This window comes from Cervus elaphus, chromosome 29 (genome assembly GCF_910594005.1).
Source record: "Cervus elaphus chromosome 29, mCerEla1.1, whole genome shotgun sequence".
Taxonomy (NCBI): domain Eukaryota; kingdom Metazoa; phylum Chordata; class Mammalia; order Artiodactyla; family Cervidae; genus Cervus; species Cervus elaphus.
Genome location: NC_057843.1, coordinates 42714858 through 42734651, shown reverse-complemented (window position 1 = coordinate 42734651; position 19794 = coordinate 42714858). Strand labels below are relative to the sequence as shown.

Here is a 19794-nt window from a genome sequence, read left to right as displayed (position 1 = left end):
ACATAGCAATTAAACAATAAAGAAGATGAAACCCATAAATGTGCAGTGCAGAAGATGAGGGTTACAACTCAAGAGTTCACCACTGGCTCTATTAATAAGTATACATAGATTGACACCTGGGTTTTCTCATCTATCTTTCCCCATTCAAACCCAGCTCCTCTTTATCAGAATGAACAAGAAATCCATGAAAAACAAACAAATGCATTAAACATCATTCAGGGATAAAACTTTAATGACATACATAATATGTTCTAGGTATTACCCATTTCAGACTTTTTCCAGTTTATTTTGAATCTAAAATTAACTCTCCTTTTCCTGTACACAGAAAGAAGCAGAAAACTGAAGCAGTAATTTAGAAGACTAAAGCAAAATAAGGTACTGCCCCTAAAATAAAATTTAGGAATAACTCTTAAATATTAGGATTTTGGTCTGTTTGTTCTTTAACCTACCGGGTTATCTCCCTCAGTTTCCCACTCTTTTGCAAACAATATCTAACACATAGTAACATGCAGTAACTTCTGTATCTTTTTTTATTTGGAAAACTAAGCCCACTAATGTGCTTAAACACAAAATCTCTTTCTCCACACTCCACTCCTCTGGCTTCTCCTTCCCTGTGACACCTCTGCTATGATATCCTGCCACTAGGTACACAGCTAAACATTTGGTGTTTTTATCCAAATCAGTCTGCCTTCTAGATTTCCCTATTTCTATTATTAATAATAGGTCCCTTTTGTCCATTTAGGCTTGTTTTCCATCACCTCCATCTTTCCTTCCTGCTCACCATCAGTTAGTAAAGCTATCCAAGCAAGCCGACCTGTTTAACAGTGCTCACTGTCTACCATTTCCATTCTTACTGTAAACAACACAGATCAGGCCCTCATCACAGGGTATATGGACTTCTGCAGTATCTTCCTGCTTGGTCTCCTGACTCCACACTCCAATCCAGCTTACTGGACACTGTCTAATAGTACAGAATGAATTCTCTTTGCCTAGCAAATCAAAGCCTAATACTTAAGCTCAAATTCTAATACCAAGCATTCATCAGGACTTCTCTTCTGGAGCACTGTTCCTTTCCCACTTTTAAAGATCTGGACTGCTCTTTTCCTTATTTCTTCCAGTCCAAAAGAAAGAAAAAAAAATACACAAAAAAACAAAAAGCCTCCTAGTTTAAGGTTTCTTGTTGGTGTATAAATCACAATAGCAGTTACAACTCTGGAAGAAGAAGGGTTAACGACCAGGAAGGGGCACAAAGAAATTCTCTTAACACTTTTGGAAATGTTTATCTTGATCTCAGTAAGAATTACAGAGATATCTGTTCGTGTGTACATACAAATACGCATGCACAAATATAAATAAAGATGCACTGACTTGCAAACTAAAAACAAGTATGCTTTACTATACGTTAAAAAAACAAAACAAAACAAAAATGTATCTTTCATGAAGCCTCAGATCCACCAAATCAAATGAGACTGTTCATGTAACTGAATCTCACAGTCCTTGGTCTGCAATATTATATTATACTTGGCCCTATGTTGATATACCTAAAGCAGGAAAGTGCATCAGAATCTCCTGTAGAGCTTTTTTAAAAAAGAAAGAAGGACAAAGATTGGAATATCACATTTCTTGATTATAAACTATACTACAAAGTTACAGTAAGTTCTACAGAACTGATATAAAAACAGACACATAAGGAAATAGAATACAGAGCCCAGAAATAAACTCACACTCATATTGTCAATCAATTTACAACAAAGGAGGCCAGAATATACAACATGGAAAAGATAGTCTCTTCAGCAAATGGTACTGGAAAAACAGAACAGCTACAGGCAAAAGAATGAAACTAGACCACTTTCTTATAACACAAACTTGAAATGGATAAAAGATTAAATTTAAGAGCTAAAACCAAAAAACTCCTAGAAGAAAACAGAGGCACTACACTCTTTGATTTTTTTTGGATCTATTTCCTTGGATAAAAGCAACCAAAACAAAATAAAAGAATGGAAATACATCAAACTAAAACATTTTGGCAAAGCAAAAGAAACCTTCAACAAAATGAAAAGGCAATTTGCAATTGATTTGTCTAACACATGATTAATATCCAAAATACATAAAAAATCATACAACTCAGTGTCACAAAAAACCCAAACAATCTAATTCAAAAATGAGCAGAAGACCTGAACAGACATTTTTTGCAAGGAAGACATACAGATGGCCAACAGACATGTGAAAAGATGCTCAACATTACTAAGCATCAGGGAAAAGCAAATCAACCACAATAAGATACGACCTCGCATCTTTCAGAATGGCTATTCTCAAAAAGACAACAAATAATAAGTGTTCGTGAAGATGTGGGGAAAACAGAATTCTCATGCACCATTGGCAGAAATGAAAATTGGCACAGCCACTATGGAAAACAGTAATGAAGCTTATTCAAAAAAATAGGACTACCATTTGTTGTTGTTCAGTAGCCCAGTCATGTCCAACAATTCCACTTCTAAGAAAATAAAAACAGTAATTCAAAAAGATAAATGCCCCTTAATGTTCATTGAAATATTATGTATTTACAATAGCTAAGATATGGAAACAGGAATCTTAAGTGTTCACCAAGAAATGAATGCATAAAGATATGGTGTGTGTGGGTGTGTAGGTGTGGGTGCGTGCACACATGCACATATGTACATGTATACATACAACAGAATATTACTCAACTATAAAAAGACTGAAATCCTGCCATTTGTGACACTACGGATGGGCCTACAAGTCTTATGTTAAGTAAAATAAATCACACAGAAAAAGATAAATACCATGAATTCACTTATATGTAGAAACCCAAAAAGCAAAACAAATAAACATGTGTAACAAGACAGAAACAGACTCATAGATAACAGAGAACAAACTGGTGGTTGCCAAAGAGAAGGGTCAGGGGGATAGGCAAAACAGGTGAAGAGGACTAAGAGATACAAACTTTCAGTTGTAAAATAAGTAAGTTATGAATATTCTGTTAAGAAAAGTTTCTCAGAGAAAAATGACACAAATGTGGTAGTATAGCTCCCCATAAATATGAGCCAAAATGAAGACAGATAAGTATGCTGTTATCGTGGCCCTTTTAAGATTGATTCAAAAAATAAGTGACAGTCTCAAGGAAAAGGAGACAGTGCAAGACACACTACGCACTCACAGGCCCCCTTCTCACGGTGTTTACACGAAGAGAAGTTATCCTTAAGCTCCACCATCCACAAGTTGCTTTAACAAAAGGTGGGTACAGTGAAAATACACTTTGTTCCTAGCATCTTTCCTGCCTTTCCAAAGTCAGTTTTTATTTAAATAAGCCATGGATGTCTATTTCAGACTTGTCCTTAATCAGTTAAATATACTTAAAAATAGGCTGCATAAAGAACCCCTAGGCCACTTTTATATAGTACTTCTCACCAAAAGAACTAATCAAAATATGTTGACTGCCATGTAGAATGGAGAAGCCAGAAAGCATGATTTTCTAAGATTTTAAATAACTCTGGTTTGATAAACTCTTATTACGCATTAAGAAGCTAGATCTATATGAAGCTAGATCTATATGATGACCTCAAGAACATTTAAATTATGAAAACTATCAAAACAGTTAAAAAATGCTTTTTAAAAAAGAGTTCTAATAAAACAATTCTAAACAGAACAAGGTAGTTAAAGATGATTTTTTAAGATTTTTTTTTTACCTGATCAAGATGAGGTTGTGTTGTTGGCACATGTTGAAGTTTTTTCTGCAAACTAAGAATAACTGGTTATAAATTTAGAGCTCAACATATTTCTCATTTCACCTTATATATTACTTAGAAACAAAGCTAAATAGGAGAGAACTTCCACAGCTGAATCTGTTACACAGTTTCAATTTTACATGCTGTTTACATATTCTAATAGACAATTGCTAGCAGACTGCTTACAAACCTCTCATAAAAATGTACATTCACTGACATACATACATATACACACAATATAGAGAAAAACTAATCTTAACTATTTTGTGTGGTTAAATAGGTTTCTTCTTATTTCCAAAAGACCTAAAATAGGCCTATGAAAATATACCTAAGCATTTTACAACTGCTGAACATTTCATCTACTCTTCCCGTGAAAATAATGCTTGAACCTAAAGAAAATTAGAAGTGTAAGTTTTTTCCATATCAATGTTTTCCCTTGAATATATCTACTTTAAAAAAATGAACAACAACAAAAAAAAAAACCAAAAAATTAACAGTATCCATAAACATAAGCCTTCTATTCAGTCAGTTACCAGTGGCTGACAGAAAACTAAAAGACTCCTAGAAATACATAGTTCTGATATAAAAGGAGCTAAAGATCAATATGCCATAACAAATTACAATCATAACAACTGCAGCATACATTTAGAGACTGATGGGGGTAGATTGGGAGGAGGAAAAGAACTTAAAACCTTGCAGATGTTTTGCCTTGGAGAACAGTGAGGGGTAAATTAGTAACAGCAAGTTTAGGAAAGAGAAAAGGCTTGTAGGAACTGTTGAAGGGAATGAGTGTCCTTGGGGGGTCTCAGTAGGGACAGTGTCAAATTAAATCCTTCCCAGCTGGTTGCTAAGGAAAGGATTCTCTTGTTAAGCATCTAAGCACAAAGAAAAGTTATGCAAAGACCTTATCCAGAGCAGGGGCTTCACATTAAGTAGTTATTTCTTTTAAGCATCACTAATGCAGTAAGTGTGGAATGAAATTACTTTGGAAACTTTGAAAAAATTCTGTTCTTTCCTTGTGTTTAATATTTAATATTGGACAATGACTGCCTACTACTTCCACAGGGAAGAAAAAGTTTTCCTCTACCTTTTAAATTCCTGGGTGTGTCTGAAAATTAGACTGACAAAGATTAAGAAGAGAAAAGCATACACATTCACTTAACAAGGGTTTTGGTTGACAAAGAAAACTTCACAGTGAAATGAAGACCTGAAGAAAGGGTAAACCTGGGTGTTTCTGTGCCAGGTTTGATGAAGAGTGGAAAGCCACAGAGCTATGACAGGACAGAGGATAAGCCAAGTGTGGTAAACAACGGGAAACTCAGCAAGGTCTGTGCCCTGAGATTCCCTCCATCATCAGAGATAAGGATGCTCCTTTCCTTTGGGTATAGAGAGGTCACCTCTCACATAAGTCACACCTCTCACTATGACTCATCTACTTCAGAGGAAATGGGAGAAAATATTTGCAAACCATGCATCTGATAGGGGGTTAATACCTAAATTATTTAAGAACACCTACATTTCAGCCACACACACAAAAAAAATAATAATAATCCAAATAAAAAACGGGCAAAGTATCTGAACAGACATTTCTACAAACATAATATACAAATGGCCAGCAAGTAAATGAAAAGATGCTCAATATCTAATCGTTTTAGAAATGCAGATCAAAACCACAACGCATCTCATGCCCACTGGGACAGCTACTACCAAAACCAACAGAAAATAGCAAGTGTTGGCAAGGATGTGGAAAAATAGGAACACTTATGCACTGTTTGTGGGAATGTAAAATGGTGCAGCTGCTATGGAAAACAATATGATGGTTCCTCAAAAAATTAAAAATAGAACTATATATGATCCAGCAATCTCAGTTCTGGGCATATTTCCAAAGAATTTAAGGCAGGGTCTTGAAAAGGTATTTGTACACCCAACCCATGATCACTGCAGAATTATTCACAATAGCCAAGAGGTGAAAGCAACCTGAATGTCATTATCAATGAATAAATGGATAAATTAAAAAATGACATATACAATGGAATATTATTTAGCCTTTAAAAGGAAGACAATATTGTCACATGCTACAAAACAGATGAACCTTGAGAACTAAGTGAAATAAGTTAGTGACAATAGGACAAATACTGTATGATTTCACTTATTTGAGGTACCTAAAGTTATCAAATTCTTAGAAACAGATGACATAGTGGTAGTTACTACCACTACAAGGAGAGGCTACAAGGAGAGGAAAACCAGGAGTTGTCATCAGATTGGTACAGAGTTTCAGTTTTGCAACATGAAAAAGTAGATCCATTGCAAACAATGTGAATATACTTAACACTACTGAATGAACCACACAGTTAAAACTGCTTAAGGATGGTTAAAAAAAAAAGATATCAATGACCAGGGAAGAATTATTTGTTCTTTCCCTTATCAAAATGAGTCCCTGGGGGAAGAGATAGGAAACTGATCCAATCTACAGGAAAAGGAGTGCTTGTGGGAATACCCCAAACTAAAGCTTTCTATGTATTTCATGTGTTTTCTCATAGAAGAATTACACACAGTGGTTGGGAAAGAAATATTAACATCAAATCTCTGAAGTTAAGTACCACTTACACTGTAACTTCTGTAGGAAAATACATGTGATTTCCAAACAACCAGTTAGCAAAACTTTCAAGAACATAATCATTAGGAATGATCTAGAACATCAAAGATGTGACAGGAAGCATAAATCAAACATGCATCTGTATAAATCATTCTTTTAATACCTATAACTGTAGGGGAAAATATACATTATAGTAAAAGTGACCAAAACAGGACAGGACACATACCTTATTCCAGAGAGACTGTCAAAGGCATGAAGATCTAATACTTTTGCAAGATCAACTCTAAAAGGAAGAACACCAACGTGAAGTGTTAAATTCTGCAAAATACAATTAATAAAGAAAAGCAATCTCTATTTTGCCAGAAATGTAGACATAAAAATTAATTAATATATACTATTTTGGGAAAACATATAACAGACAGGCAAGGAACAAAAAAGCTGTTGTAAAAAATTTCTATGGGATTTATGCATAAAAATTTAAAAACAGAATAAATGGTTTTAGACCAAGGCAGAAAATTACTTTGAAATTGCTTCAATAAACTGTAGTGGGTTTTTTGGTTTGTTTTTACTTAAATTGTCTTTTTAGTTCTAAAAACTTGAGCTTTTCAAACTAGATTTTTATAGCAAAAAAAAATTGGTTAAAAAACTGAAACCTTTCAAAAGTAGCAGTTTACTACTCAAAGGATGAAATGAGTGAAATTGAACAAATGTAAATAATGAAGTAGTATAGGAACATTATCTTTGGAATTATTGTATTTCTTTTACTCCATCTTTCATGATACAAGTAGTATCATAAGAATATAAGCAGTCAATCAATACATAAATATTTACTCTAGGACCCTTATCTATATCCAAAGAATATGGTTTGATTTTATTTCCTTCAGATGGGGTTGCATATAGACTGAAACTTCCTGTTGGTGCTCTAGCTGAATTAACATTATTTCTGTTAAAATTATTTAGTGGTAATTAAGCCTTGTTAAGAAAGCAGAGATTGAAGTCAGAAGAGGTTATCATATCACAATCAGCATTCAGTTCAGTTCAGTTCAGTCGCTCAGTTATGTCCGACTCTTTGCGACCCCATGGACTGCAGCACGCCAGGCCTCCCTGTCCATCACCAACTCCCAGAGTTTACTCAAACTCATGTCCACTGAGTCAGTGATGCCATCCAACCATCTCATCCTCTGTCATCCCCTTCTCCTCTCACCTTCAATCTTTCCCAGCATCAGGGTGTTTTCAAATGAGTCAGCTCTTTGATCAGGTGGCCAAAGTATTGGAGCTTCAGCTTCAACATCAGTCCTTCCAATGAACATTCAGGACTGATATCCTTTAGAATGGACTGGTTGGATCTCCTTGCAGTCCAAGGGACTCTCAAGAGTCTTCTCCAACACCACAGTTCAAAAGCATCAATTCTTCAGTGCTCAGCTTTCTTTATAGTCCAACTCTCACATCCATACATGACTACTGGAAAAACCATAGTCTTGACTAGATAGACCTTTGCTGGCAAAGTAACGTCTCTGCTTTTTAATATGCTGTCTAGGTTGGTCATAACTTTCCTTCCAAGGAGTAAGCATCTTTTTATTTCATGGTTGCAGTCACCATCTGCAGTGATTTTGGAGCCCCTCAAAATAAAGTATGCCACTGTGTCCACTTTCTCCATCTATTTGCCATGAAGTGATGGGACTGGATGTGATTATCTTTGTTTTCTGAATGTTGAGCTTTAAGCCAACTTCTTCACTCTCCTCTTTCACTTTCATCAAGAGGCTCTTTATTTCTTCTTTACTTTCTGCCATAAGGGTGGTGTCATTTGCATATCTGAGGTTATTGATATTTCTACTGGCAATCTTAATTCCAGCTTGTGTTTCATCCAGCCTAGCATTTCTCATGATGTACTCTGCATATAACTTAAATAAGCACGGTGACAATATACATCATTGACGTACTCCTTTTCCTATTTATAAAGAATAGTGATTGAGTTCCAATTTTTATGCCAGCCTATGAAACAGTAAGGGCTTCCCTGGTGGCCCAGCAGTGGAATCTGCCTGCAGTGCAGGAGACGGGAGTTCCATCTCGGGGTCAGGAAGATCCTTTGGAGAAGGGAATGGCAACCCATTCCAGTATTCTTGCCTGAAAAGCAGACAGAGGATCCTGGAGGGCCACAAAGTCCAGGGGGTCGCAAAAGAGTTGGACATGAGTGAGGGACTAAACAACAACATGAAACAGTAAAGGACAGTGATTTCTCCACAAACAAAGCTACAATGAAGAAATGTTTGAAGAAAAATGACAACCAGTAATATCAGGTTTCAAAATTAGACTCCAGGGATATGCTGAACATTCATTAAATTTTCTGACAAGGAAAATAAGATTTCACTTGAGAAAAATTTTGTCAAAATTTTTTCAAATATAAAAACATGTAAAAATCATCTCCTTTAACTTAGGGCTGACCAGCTGTGTCTGATTTGTTCATTCTCAATAGTCTGTCATATATTCATACAGCAATAAGAGTCTGTTAAATTATGAACCTTATCCTGAAACAAGGCAAATTCCCACCTTGTTAAAAGAGGGATACTCCAGAGTTCTATGTTAACAGACTGTAATATTTCAAATTCTTGACATTCTAGATGAGCAGAATTAGGAAAATAATCAAGCAAAGAAGTAAATGTTCCATGAAAAAAATTTCTGAATATCAATTTACATAAGAGACCAAAGCCTTAATATTAAAAATATTTCCAAAAAAAAAAAAAAAAAAAAAACCATATTTCCTTTCATACCATCACAGTTAAGCAAATATTTATACTGACAGGTGACAAGTGAATGAAGTTTTTCACCAAGTTTGTCATCTTTAACTTAGGAAATAGCTTAAAGTTTAAAAAGTTTACACATGCTAATTGTATGAATATCAAAATTCAGGCCAACTAAACACAAGCTTCTAAACAATCTACAGTTTTCACCACAACAGTATTCTTGAGAATACAGATCAGATTTAAAGATTATTCTGCTTTATACCCAGATTCTTTTGATATTTCCAAACCAGACGGTATCAATAAAAGAGCTAGACAGGATAAATTGTACAGAGAACAAAAAGTACCAAAGTCCCTCACTGTATCTCACCAGATTCTCAATGGAAAGGAAAAGAGAAAAGTCTGAGGTTCCAGATGAAAGTTGTCATGGACTTTCCCCAAATTTAGTACCACCATCAAAAAACAAATTTCATCACTCATCCAAGGCATGTAACTAGAAAACTAATTTTCATGGCATCAAATTTTATTTAATTTTTCCCTTCAGAGATAAAAGCAGCAGATCTCTTCCAAAACATTAATATAGAAAAAATAAAAAATAAAAAGACTATTACTATCATGTAAAAACTGAATGGCAGAATGAAGCAAACAAAGAAGAAAAAAGTTCCAAAGCTCATAATTTCTCCTAATTTCTTGAACTATCATGCCAGAAGTACCTAATCTTTTCCCTACGAGGAGCTTTCAATTATCCCTATGTCTAAAGACTGCTTTAAGTAGCCTAAAACTAGGAGCAGGAGAATGGAAAAGGAAGAGGGCTCTGGCTCTCTCAGGGGAGGGGAGATTTCGCTACTACTCCAGAAGTCTTTTCAAAGTTCAGTGAGTCTGACACATGGGCCACCAGACCATCCCAGATCTACGAGTAGTTGATAACATCAAATAGTAAGTCTTGACTTCTAGAGCTAAATTTCCAAATGCCTTCCCAAGTGGCATCTCAAACTCAGTGTTTACAAAATGGAACTAATCCCCTTTACCAAACCCAGTGCTATCACTGTGCTGTTTAAGCTGCTTCAGTTGTGTCCGTCTCTTTGCCACCCCATGGGCTGTAGCCTGCCAGGCTCCTCTATCCATTAGATTCTCCAGGCAAGTTGGGTTGCCATGCCCTCCTCTAGGGTATCTTCCTGACCCAGGAATCAAACCCACGTCTCATGTGTCTCCTACATTGGCAGGTAGATTCTTTACCACTAGAACCACCTGGGAAACTCCACCCCAAAGTTGCTCCTCCTTCCTGAATCTCCTAACTTGGAGAATAGCACCATATTCACTCCACATCACAAGAGTCATACTGCCTTTAAAACCCTTCATGAATAACTTGCCTACAGTAGAAAATCCAAACCATGCGCCATGGCATTCAATACTCTTTGAGGTAATTTCTTCATCTCCATAGTCATATGCCTTTTCCTCTCTGCAACATAATATTAACACAACGTGTTCTGCCCATTCTAAAATATTCACACCTTCCTGGAATACAAAATCTTTCTTATGCTGAGAAAGACACTAATACTCTGGTCCATTTCAAACTGTTCATGGGGTTCTCAAGGCAAGAATGCTGAAGTGGTTTGCCATTCCCTTCTCCAGTAGACCACAAACAGTTCTGCCAAGGGAATGCACTGGTCATAGCAAACACCCTCTTCCAACAACACTAGAGATGACTCTGCACATGGACATCACCAGATGGTCAATACTGAAATCAGACTGATTACATTCTTTGCAGTCAAAGATAGAGAAGCTCTATACAGTCAGTAAAACAAGACGGGGAGCAGACTATGGCTCCAATCATGAACTCCTTATTGCCAAATTCAGACTTAAATTGAAGAAAGTAAGGAAAACCACTAGGCCATTCAGGTATGACCTAAATCAAATCTCTTACAATTATGCGACGGAAGTGACAAGTAGATTCAAGGGATTATATCTGATAGACAGAGTGCCTGAAGAACTACAGACGGAGGTTTGTAACATTGTACAGGAGGCAGTGATCAAAACCATGCCCCCAAAAAAGAAACGCATAAAGGCAAAATGGTATCTGAAGAGGCCTTACAAATAGCTGAGGAAATAAGAGAAGCAAAAGGCAAAGGATAAAAGAAAAGATATACCCATTTAAAGCAGAATTCCAAAGAATAGCAAGGAGAGATAAGAAAGACTTCCTAAGTGAACAATGCAAGGAAAACAATAGAATGGGAAGGACTAGAGATCTCTTCAAGAAAATCAGAGATACCAAGGGAATATCTCATGGAAAGATGGGCACAATAAAGGACAGAAACAGCATGGACCTAACAGGAGCAGAAGATATTAAGAAGAGGTGGCAAGAATGCACAGAAGAACTATACAAAAAAGATCTCAACGACCCAGATAGACCCAGACATCCTGGAATGTGAAGTCAAGTTGGCCTTAGGAAACATCACTAAAACAAAGCTAGTGGAGGTGATGGAATTCCAGCTGAACTATTTTCAATCCTAAAAGAGGAGGCTGTGAAAGTGCTGCCCTTAATATGCCAGCAAATTTGGAAAACTCAGCAGTGGCCACAGGACTGGAAAAGGTCAGTCTTCATTCCAATCCCAAAGAAAGGTAATGCCAAAGAATGTTCAAACTACCACAAAATTGCACTCATTTCACATGCTGGCAAGGTCATGCTCAAAATTCTCCAAGCTAGGCTTCAACAGTACATGAACTGAGAACTTCCAGATGTACAAGCTGGATTTATAAAAGGGAGAGGAACCAGAGATTAAATTGCCAATATCTGTTGGATCATAGAAAAAGCAAGAGAACTCCAGAAAAACATCTACTTCTGCATCATTAACTATGCTAAAGCATTTGACTGTGTGGATCACAACAAACTGTAGAAAATTCTTCAAGAGATGGAATACCAGACCACCTTACCTTTATTCTGAGAAATCTATATGCACGTCAAGAAGCAACAGTTAGAACTAGACATGGAACAATATGAATGTGAATGTGAAGTCACTCAGTCGTGTCTGACTCTTTGCAACCCCATGGACTGTAGCCTACCAGGCTCCTTCGTCCATGGGATTTTCCAGGCAAGAATACTGGAGTGGGTTGCCATTTCCTTCTCCAGGAGATCTTCCCGACCCAGGGATTGAACCCCACCCAGTCTCCCACATTGTAGGCAGACGCTTTACCATCTGAGCCACCAGGGAAGCCTCAATGGACTAGTTCAAAATTGGGAAAAGGATTACATCAAGGCTGTATGTTGTCACCCTGCTAATTTATATATATATATATATATATATATATATATATATATGCAGAGTACATCATGCAAAATGCCAGGGTGGATGAAGCACAAGCGGGAATTAAGATTACCAGGAGAAATATCAATAACTTCAGATATGCATATGCTACTACTCTTATGGCAGAATGTGAAGAGGAACAAAAGAGCCTCTTGATGAGTGTGAAAGAGGAAAGTGAAAAAGCTGGCTTAAAACTCAGCATCCAAAAAATCAAGATCATGGCATCCAGCCCCATCACTTCATGGCAAATAAATGGGGAAACAATGGAAACAGCAACAGATTTTATTTTCTCGGGCTCCAAAATCACTGCAGATGGTGACTGCAGCCATGAAATTTAAAGGCACTTGCTCTTTGGAAGGAAAGCTATGACAAACCTGTGACATTAAGAAGCAGAGACATCTCTTTGCGAACAAAGGTCCGTATAGTCAAAGCTATTGTTTTTCCCGTAGTCATATTTGAATGTGAGAATTGGACCATAAAGAAGACTGAGCACTGAAGAATTGATGCTTTTGAACTGTGGTGCTGGAGAAGACTCCTTGAGAGTCCACTGGATTGCAAGATCAACCCAGTCAATCCTAAACAAATCAACCCTGAATATTCACTGGAAGGACTGATGCTGAAACTGAAGCTTCAGTACTTTGGCAACCTGATGCGAAGAGCTGACTCACTGGAAAAGACTGTGATGCTGGGAAAGATTGAAGAAAAGAGAAGAAGGGGATGACAAAGGATAAGATGGTTGGACGGCATCACCGACTCAATGGACTTGAATGTGAGCAGGCTCCAGGAGATGGTGAACGACAGGGAAGCCTGGCACAGTCCTTGGAGTCACAAAGAGTCGGACATGACTGAGTGACTGAACAGCAACAACTCTGGTCCATCTGGAAAACTCCTATTCGTTCTTCAAGATTCAGGTAAATGATCACCTGCTCAGTCAAAAGTTTCTGACTCTTCACCAAGAAGAGTTGAATAGTTGTTCCTCTATCTTCCTATTCTTATAGGATCCTGTGTATTTAATATTCCTATTGTAAAATAGTATTTAATATATTTGTTTTTAAAATATTCTAATCTTCTTAAAGGCAGAGTTTTTAACTTATACATTGTTCAAATCATCAATATACCACGAAATGTATAGCAACTAGTGGAAGGCTCAATAAATCATTGAGTTGATTAACTTATTATCGATCAATTAAACTTTGGTTTTCCTCTGTTCAGTCCACTTAAATTTCCAAGATTAAAAAAAGTCTGTTAAAGAAGGGTACTTTCGCTCCGGCCTGGTGCACTGGGAAGACCCAGAGGAATCGGGTGGAGAGGGAGGTGGGAGGGGGGATCGGGATTGGGAATACATGTAAATCCATGGCTGATTCATATCAATGTATGACAAAACCCACTGGAAAAAATAAATAAATAAAATTTAAAAAAAAAAAAAAGAAGGGTACTTTCTTCTAATCTTCCACACATACTTCTGAAGTCCATTAGAATTTCCATTTGCCTCAAAATCAATTTAAGTCTCACCAATAAGACATATTACACCATTCTTACTCCTTAACTAAATACTCAAGGTAAGCCTTTTCTACACATGTTTGTAAGTTTTACAATTGCTATACTATTATAAGTTTTACTATTTTTACTATTACAAGCATTTGCCAACCACAAAATGCTTAAGGGATTAAAAAATTTTAAGTACTATTTCAGAAAGCCCCTGGTATCTCAGATGCACTGGCAAACACCAATCGAAGAAACAGAAGCAAAAAGGAGATGTTATTCACTTGTTCATTTATGCATTTGAAATAAAATTTAATCACTGCATGTTTATTGAAAAAATGAGACACCAAATGTTAGGAATATTATATAAACATCAATATTTATTTATCAATATATAAACAAATATTTATTTGTTACAAAATAAACCATTTAAGATGAAATATTTATGCGGGACATAAAGGTTGAAAACTGAAGTCAATAAAAAGAAAAATTAAGCAAGATAAATCCAAGGACCTTTAAAAAAAATTGGTTTACGACGTTTGTAAAAACAAACCAAATAAATCTATTACAACATAATCACATCTATTTACAGATATGATTTTTAAAACTTAAGCATTATGCGGTTGTCTGCATATTATTTTTTAAGGAGGTGAAAATTTAAGAAGAAAGAAAACGATAAAATGCAACAGGAAGAAGACAGATACTGAGGAATGGCTCATGGTGTGAGTTAGGTTATCAGAGACATTCCGCACTCGAATCTGAAATGCAGGGAGTACATGTGGCATATGCTTGTAGAGGACTTAACACTGAGGGCATTCTTCTGCTACTCTCGCCAACAGATGAGCGGCTTCTGAGAACGCATACCAAATTAATTCCCCAGCTGTTCACATGCATACAAGCAGCTGCTGCTCTTACTGCCTGACACTTATGGTAGTCTGTCAGCACCTCTAATCTCTACCACAGCAGACAAGCCACTCGAGTAAGGCTGCTGCCGGACTTCCAGAGACAGAACCTCGGAATTAAGAACCAGGTGGCACTAGACGGCCAGCTCTCAGCCTCAGAGCTGCTGGCTGCATGTTGCTGGGTCTATCAGCTGCTGAGCCATTCTTGCTAAAAAAAAAAAAATAAGCTTAACAAAAATACTCCTGTACAGAAATTTTCTGAAATCATGATAATACTCGATACAAAATAAGAGTTCAAGCTATAGAAATCCATTTCACAGATGTTTTAAGAACACATCTATTTTATAACGTAAGGCACATCTGTATGAAAAGAATTAAAAAGAGAGAAGAACCTATAGGAAATCAAAATAAAAATATTTACAAACAACGTATCAGGAACTTAAACATAAAGCTTCCTCATATTTTTACACGACAGCTTTACTTTGCAACTATGAAACACTAAGAAAGTTTTAAAAATATTAAAAAGTTATCTAAACATCTCAAATTAAGATAAGATTCCTAATAGTATACTTTTTCAGATTTCTGTACTAATTACTTCCCTGAGTGGTTCAAAATCCCATGCTTTCTTCCTCGTTAAAGCAAAGGCACAGTTACAGACTATAATCATGGCTCTCAGGCGTTAGTTACAATGAGAAGTGAACATATTAACTAAATATGCCAAAGTAATATATAAAGAACATTTACAAAATTTTGGGTCTCATTTTTAAAAAAATGTACATGTCTTTCTTATATTAGAATCAAACATAGCTACCAATTACTTAACTAAAATTATTTATTGTTAATATTAGTAATAGCTTTTAAAAGTACCTTGATCTCTGTGTTTCTAAAATTTTTCCCAGTCCATTTATTGATCTGAAATAAATATAAAAATGAGGAGGGTAAAAAAGTAAATGTTAACTTTTTTAAAAACCACATTATTTCTGAAACATGAAGTAAGTATACACAAGTATATCATACAGCTAGAGAAAAATAAACAATAAGAAGACTTACATTTTTTATAGTTTAGGTTTTTCCTTCTAATCATAAATCAGGTATATTCCACTTATGCAATCAAACATGATACGTAAAAATCTACTGACTCACTAGACACAACTGACAGACTAGAGACTATTTTGTGTTTACATAAAGACCTTTCACTTTAGAAAAAATGATTCATAAATAGCCAGTAATTCTAATGTTCTTAAAATGAGTAAATACATCAAACTTTTAACTGACACCTAATTTTCCTCAACACACATTCGTGGAAATGGCTGTACACATGCTAGAAATAAAAACCTAGTTACGAGTGGCTTTGACCCCAGCCTGTCCTCAGCTTCAGTCACACACCTGTTTTTTTTTAATAGAATAACTTCCCCAGTTCCCTAGCTAGGATCTCTATCTACTCTGCCAGTCCTCCCCTTTCTGGTACAGAGATAATGAAATATGCTTCCCTTTCTATGATGCCAAAAATATTTGTTAAATCCTTTTCAATATACTGTATAGTATCTATTTATATAATCAATTTCATTACCTTTAGGGTTATTTGCTGACAACATTTGCTATTGTTCTCATGGGTAAAACTTCCCAAACAATGATACTGAGGCAAGTCTCTCTATTAATTTACAAAACCCTTAATCTTCTCTTTTGAATATACTCTATAACCTGATGCCATTACCTCTCAAATATGTTTACTTTCTTCCAACTCTTCAAATCTAATTCTGAGTCAGTCAGAAGTCTGAGGTACAATGGAGGGTAAGAAGCCCAAAGAGTCTGTAATTTATCAAAGTGCTTTGTCAAAGTCTTTTCTCATACTGCTATACAGAACAGGCTGGCAACAACGTTCAACTGCATATTCTACAAGCAATGGAAAACAATTTTACTTATTACTATTTACATAACAGTCTATTATGCAACAACAAAATATGTGATTCCCTGAATATGTGATTCTGTGATAACTGAAGCAAGTCAATCTTGAACCTTAAATTTCTACAAGGCAACAGTTACAGTAAAAATATTCTGTACATTTTTAATGTGCAGGTACTTAACACACATTTCTAATTTTTGTACCTAATAGTTGTTCTTAATTTGTTTAAATCCTCTTCTGAAACCAAGTCTGTTTTATTGATGATGATGATATCTGCCAAAGCAACTTGCCTAAATTAGCAAACAAAGAACAGATGTCAAGAGAAAAGCTAAGAAATGAAAAACAGAAAACACCTCCTCCAGATCAATTAGCAATTTAAAAGTATATAGTACTCTCTGTAATAATTTGATTTACCCCTAAACTATCATTCTTCAAATAGTAAGGATGAAGTGCATTCATCACTATGTAAATTAAGATTTCACATTATTCATTCAAAAAATATCTATTAAGTGTTCTTACTGGCTACTCTAAAACTATAAAGATAAGTCTCAAAAAGTTTACAATCAAGGATGGTTTATAATTAGGATGATTTTCAACTCATGATTTTCTCTGTAAAGAAATGCATAATTCTGATATCCAATATGGTAGGAACAAGGACAGTCTACTTATTAAAATATTCCATGTAATAGTTACCATAATTTTCAAAGAAATTACAAAGAACAAGTTCACTTAACACTAATACTATATTAAATATTTTTTAAAAACTACACTAAAGAAGATATATAAGCATCTTGAACAATTACCTTCATCATTACAAATATGTATTTTCTCTATAAGATAGATACACTACAGAAATTCAAGTTAAAGAATCCAGTTGATAGGACGCTGGATAACAAAATAGCTTACTGTGATTAGAAATTCTATTTTCTATGATTCTTTAAAATTTCCTCAATTCTTCAGGGAAGTTTAATCACTAGGCTGCTTCCAGTACTGGTTTTACACTACCTAATGGTAGAGCTGATTATTTTTTTTATTGTTATTTTTAAAGAACAACCAGATTCTCAAAAATAAATCAACTTTAATTCACTGAAAAGCAGGTTTCAATAGTAGGTACATCACAATCCCATTTTTATTTAAGTAAATTTCATATGAATAAAGACTGAATATGTACATCTCAAAATACAGACAGCTGCAATATTCAAATTGAAGGGCTTCTGTATGCAACTTTATTTTGGTTTCTATGTATGTGTTAGTTGCTCAGTCGTGTCCAACTCTGAGGCCCCACAGAATGCGTAGCCCGCCAGGCTCCTCTATCCATAAATTCTCCAGGCAAGGAGTGTGTTGCCATTCCCATTTTGCTACTTTCTATTTGGTTAAATACTTATATTTTCTATAATAAATGCATTTTAATAAGGAAAAAAATCACAAAAATATTTAAGTTTAGTCTAATGTGAATCATAGCTAAATACCAAATGAAGTGTTTAGCCAGGATTATAAAAGAACAGAGTACCATATTCCAAAATGACAAGGAATCAATCAACTGCTTGGATCATCTGCAGCAAATCTTGGCTGGGAGAAGGGAGAGCTCCCTTTTAAATCCAATAGCATATTCAGGGACTATTGAAAGTGAAAGTGAAAGTCGCTCAGTCGTGTCCAACTTTTTGCAACCCCGTGGACTGTATAGTCCATGGAATTCTCCAGGCCAGAATACTGGAGTGGGGTAGTCTTTCCCTTCTCCAGGGGATCTTCCCTGGGACTACTGCCTGTTCCCAAACTCTTTCCCCATTAACAAGAATATGCTTAGGGTTGGCAAAATAATTTAAATATTCATAAGTCTAAAGAGAGGGCCTTCCAGGTGGTGCTAGTGGTAAAGAACCAGCCTGCCAATGCAGGAAACATAAGAGACATGGGTTCTATTCCTCGGTTGGGAAGATCACCTGGAGGAGGAAATGGCAACCCACTCCAGTATTCTTGCCAGGACAATCCCATGGACATAGGAGCCTGGCAGGCTATAGTCTGTGGGGTCAGAAAGAGTAGGACACGACTGAGTAAGCACTGTAGACTAAGTCTAAAGAGAACCCAATTAAGAACATAAGGTATTTAAACAAAAAATGTTCTAAATGTCAAACTGCAACTATTTCTTTATTGTTCCTCTGTTGCATTGAATAACAGTGAACATTTGAGTCAAATGAATTACTGTGAAAGGCAGGAAGTGAATCAACTCTTGTTTAACAATCATTTTCAATCCAAAGAAATTGTATGAAAACAACGAATATTTTAAATGTTAAGTTCCTCACAAAGAACAACTGGGCTCAGCACTCAGTTTATGCTGTAATATAGTTTTAAATAAAATTTTAGTTATCAGACCATTATAAATATCAATAATTCAAACACAGGAAAAAGATTTTCCTTGATTATGTTTTTGTTTCAGTTTGTTTTGTTTTTCCTACCAATAATTTCCTTTTTCCATTTAGCCAGTAATCAGTAAATACTTTAAACAAATGAATACCTAGAAGCTTCATTGATAAGTCCATCAGGTTTTTCTTCTGCTAAATGCTAAACAAAAACAAAATTTGAACAAGTTACTGTGGTGTAACACACAACCTAAAGTCAACACAAAGGATTTTTACTTCTTACCTCTAATAAAAACTTCGAGTTCTATTGGTGGTTTAGTCACTAAGCTGGGTCCGACTCTTGCGACCTCATGGACTATAGCTCACCAGGCTCCTCTGTCCACAGAATTTTCCAGGCAAGAATACTGGAGTGGGTTGCCATTTCCTTCTCCAGGGGATGTTCCCAATCCAGGGATCGAACCCAGGTCTCTTGTACTGCAGGTGGATTCTTTACCAACTGAGCTACCAGGAAGGTCCATTAAGTTCTATTACTGAATATCCAAATTCAGGACTAACTTTTCTATTTGAAACCATTTTCTTCCTCACTTGTAAATTTTTTCCTACAGTGAACCTGTGGGGTTTTTTGAGGGGAACGTGAGGTATAAGGGCTTAAATTTTGTCCTCTGACCTCTTCTTTTTCTTAAATGGAAAACCCTCCAGATTTAAATAATGTCATAAAAACATTACAGTTCAGAAATTAGGCATTTTCCTTTTTACAAAACTGTCCTTGTT

The 19794-nt window shown here is 35.8% G+C and overlaps 1 protein-coding gene across 8 annotated transcripts in view; it reads right to left on the bottom strand.

The window, feature by feature from the left end:
• LOC122685953 (COBW domain-containing protein 2) overlaps positions 1-19794 on the bottom strand; it is a 50041-nt gene that overhangs the window by 10543 nt on the left and 19704 nt on the right. For all 8 annotated transcript variants that reach the window (XR_006338578.1, XM_043890980.1, XM_043890983.1 and 5 more), the window contains 5 exons: positions 19179-19225; positions 16873-16959; positions 15634-15678; positions 6569-6625; positions 3708-3759 (listed from right to left, as the gene is read on the bottom strand). Coding sequence is in view for 7 of the 8 variants with exons in the window: in XM_043890980.1 (XP_043746915.1) it covers positions 3708-3759; positions 6569-6625; positions 15634-15678; positions 16873-16959; positions 19179-19225 (288 nt within the window). In the remaining variant the exon portion in view is untranslated. The remainder of the gene's footprint in view (positions 1-3707; positions 3760-6568; positions 6626-15633; positions 15679-16872; positions 16960-19178; positions 19226-19794) is intronic.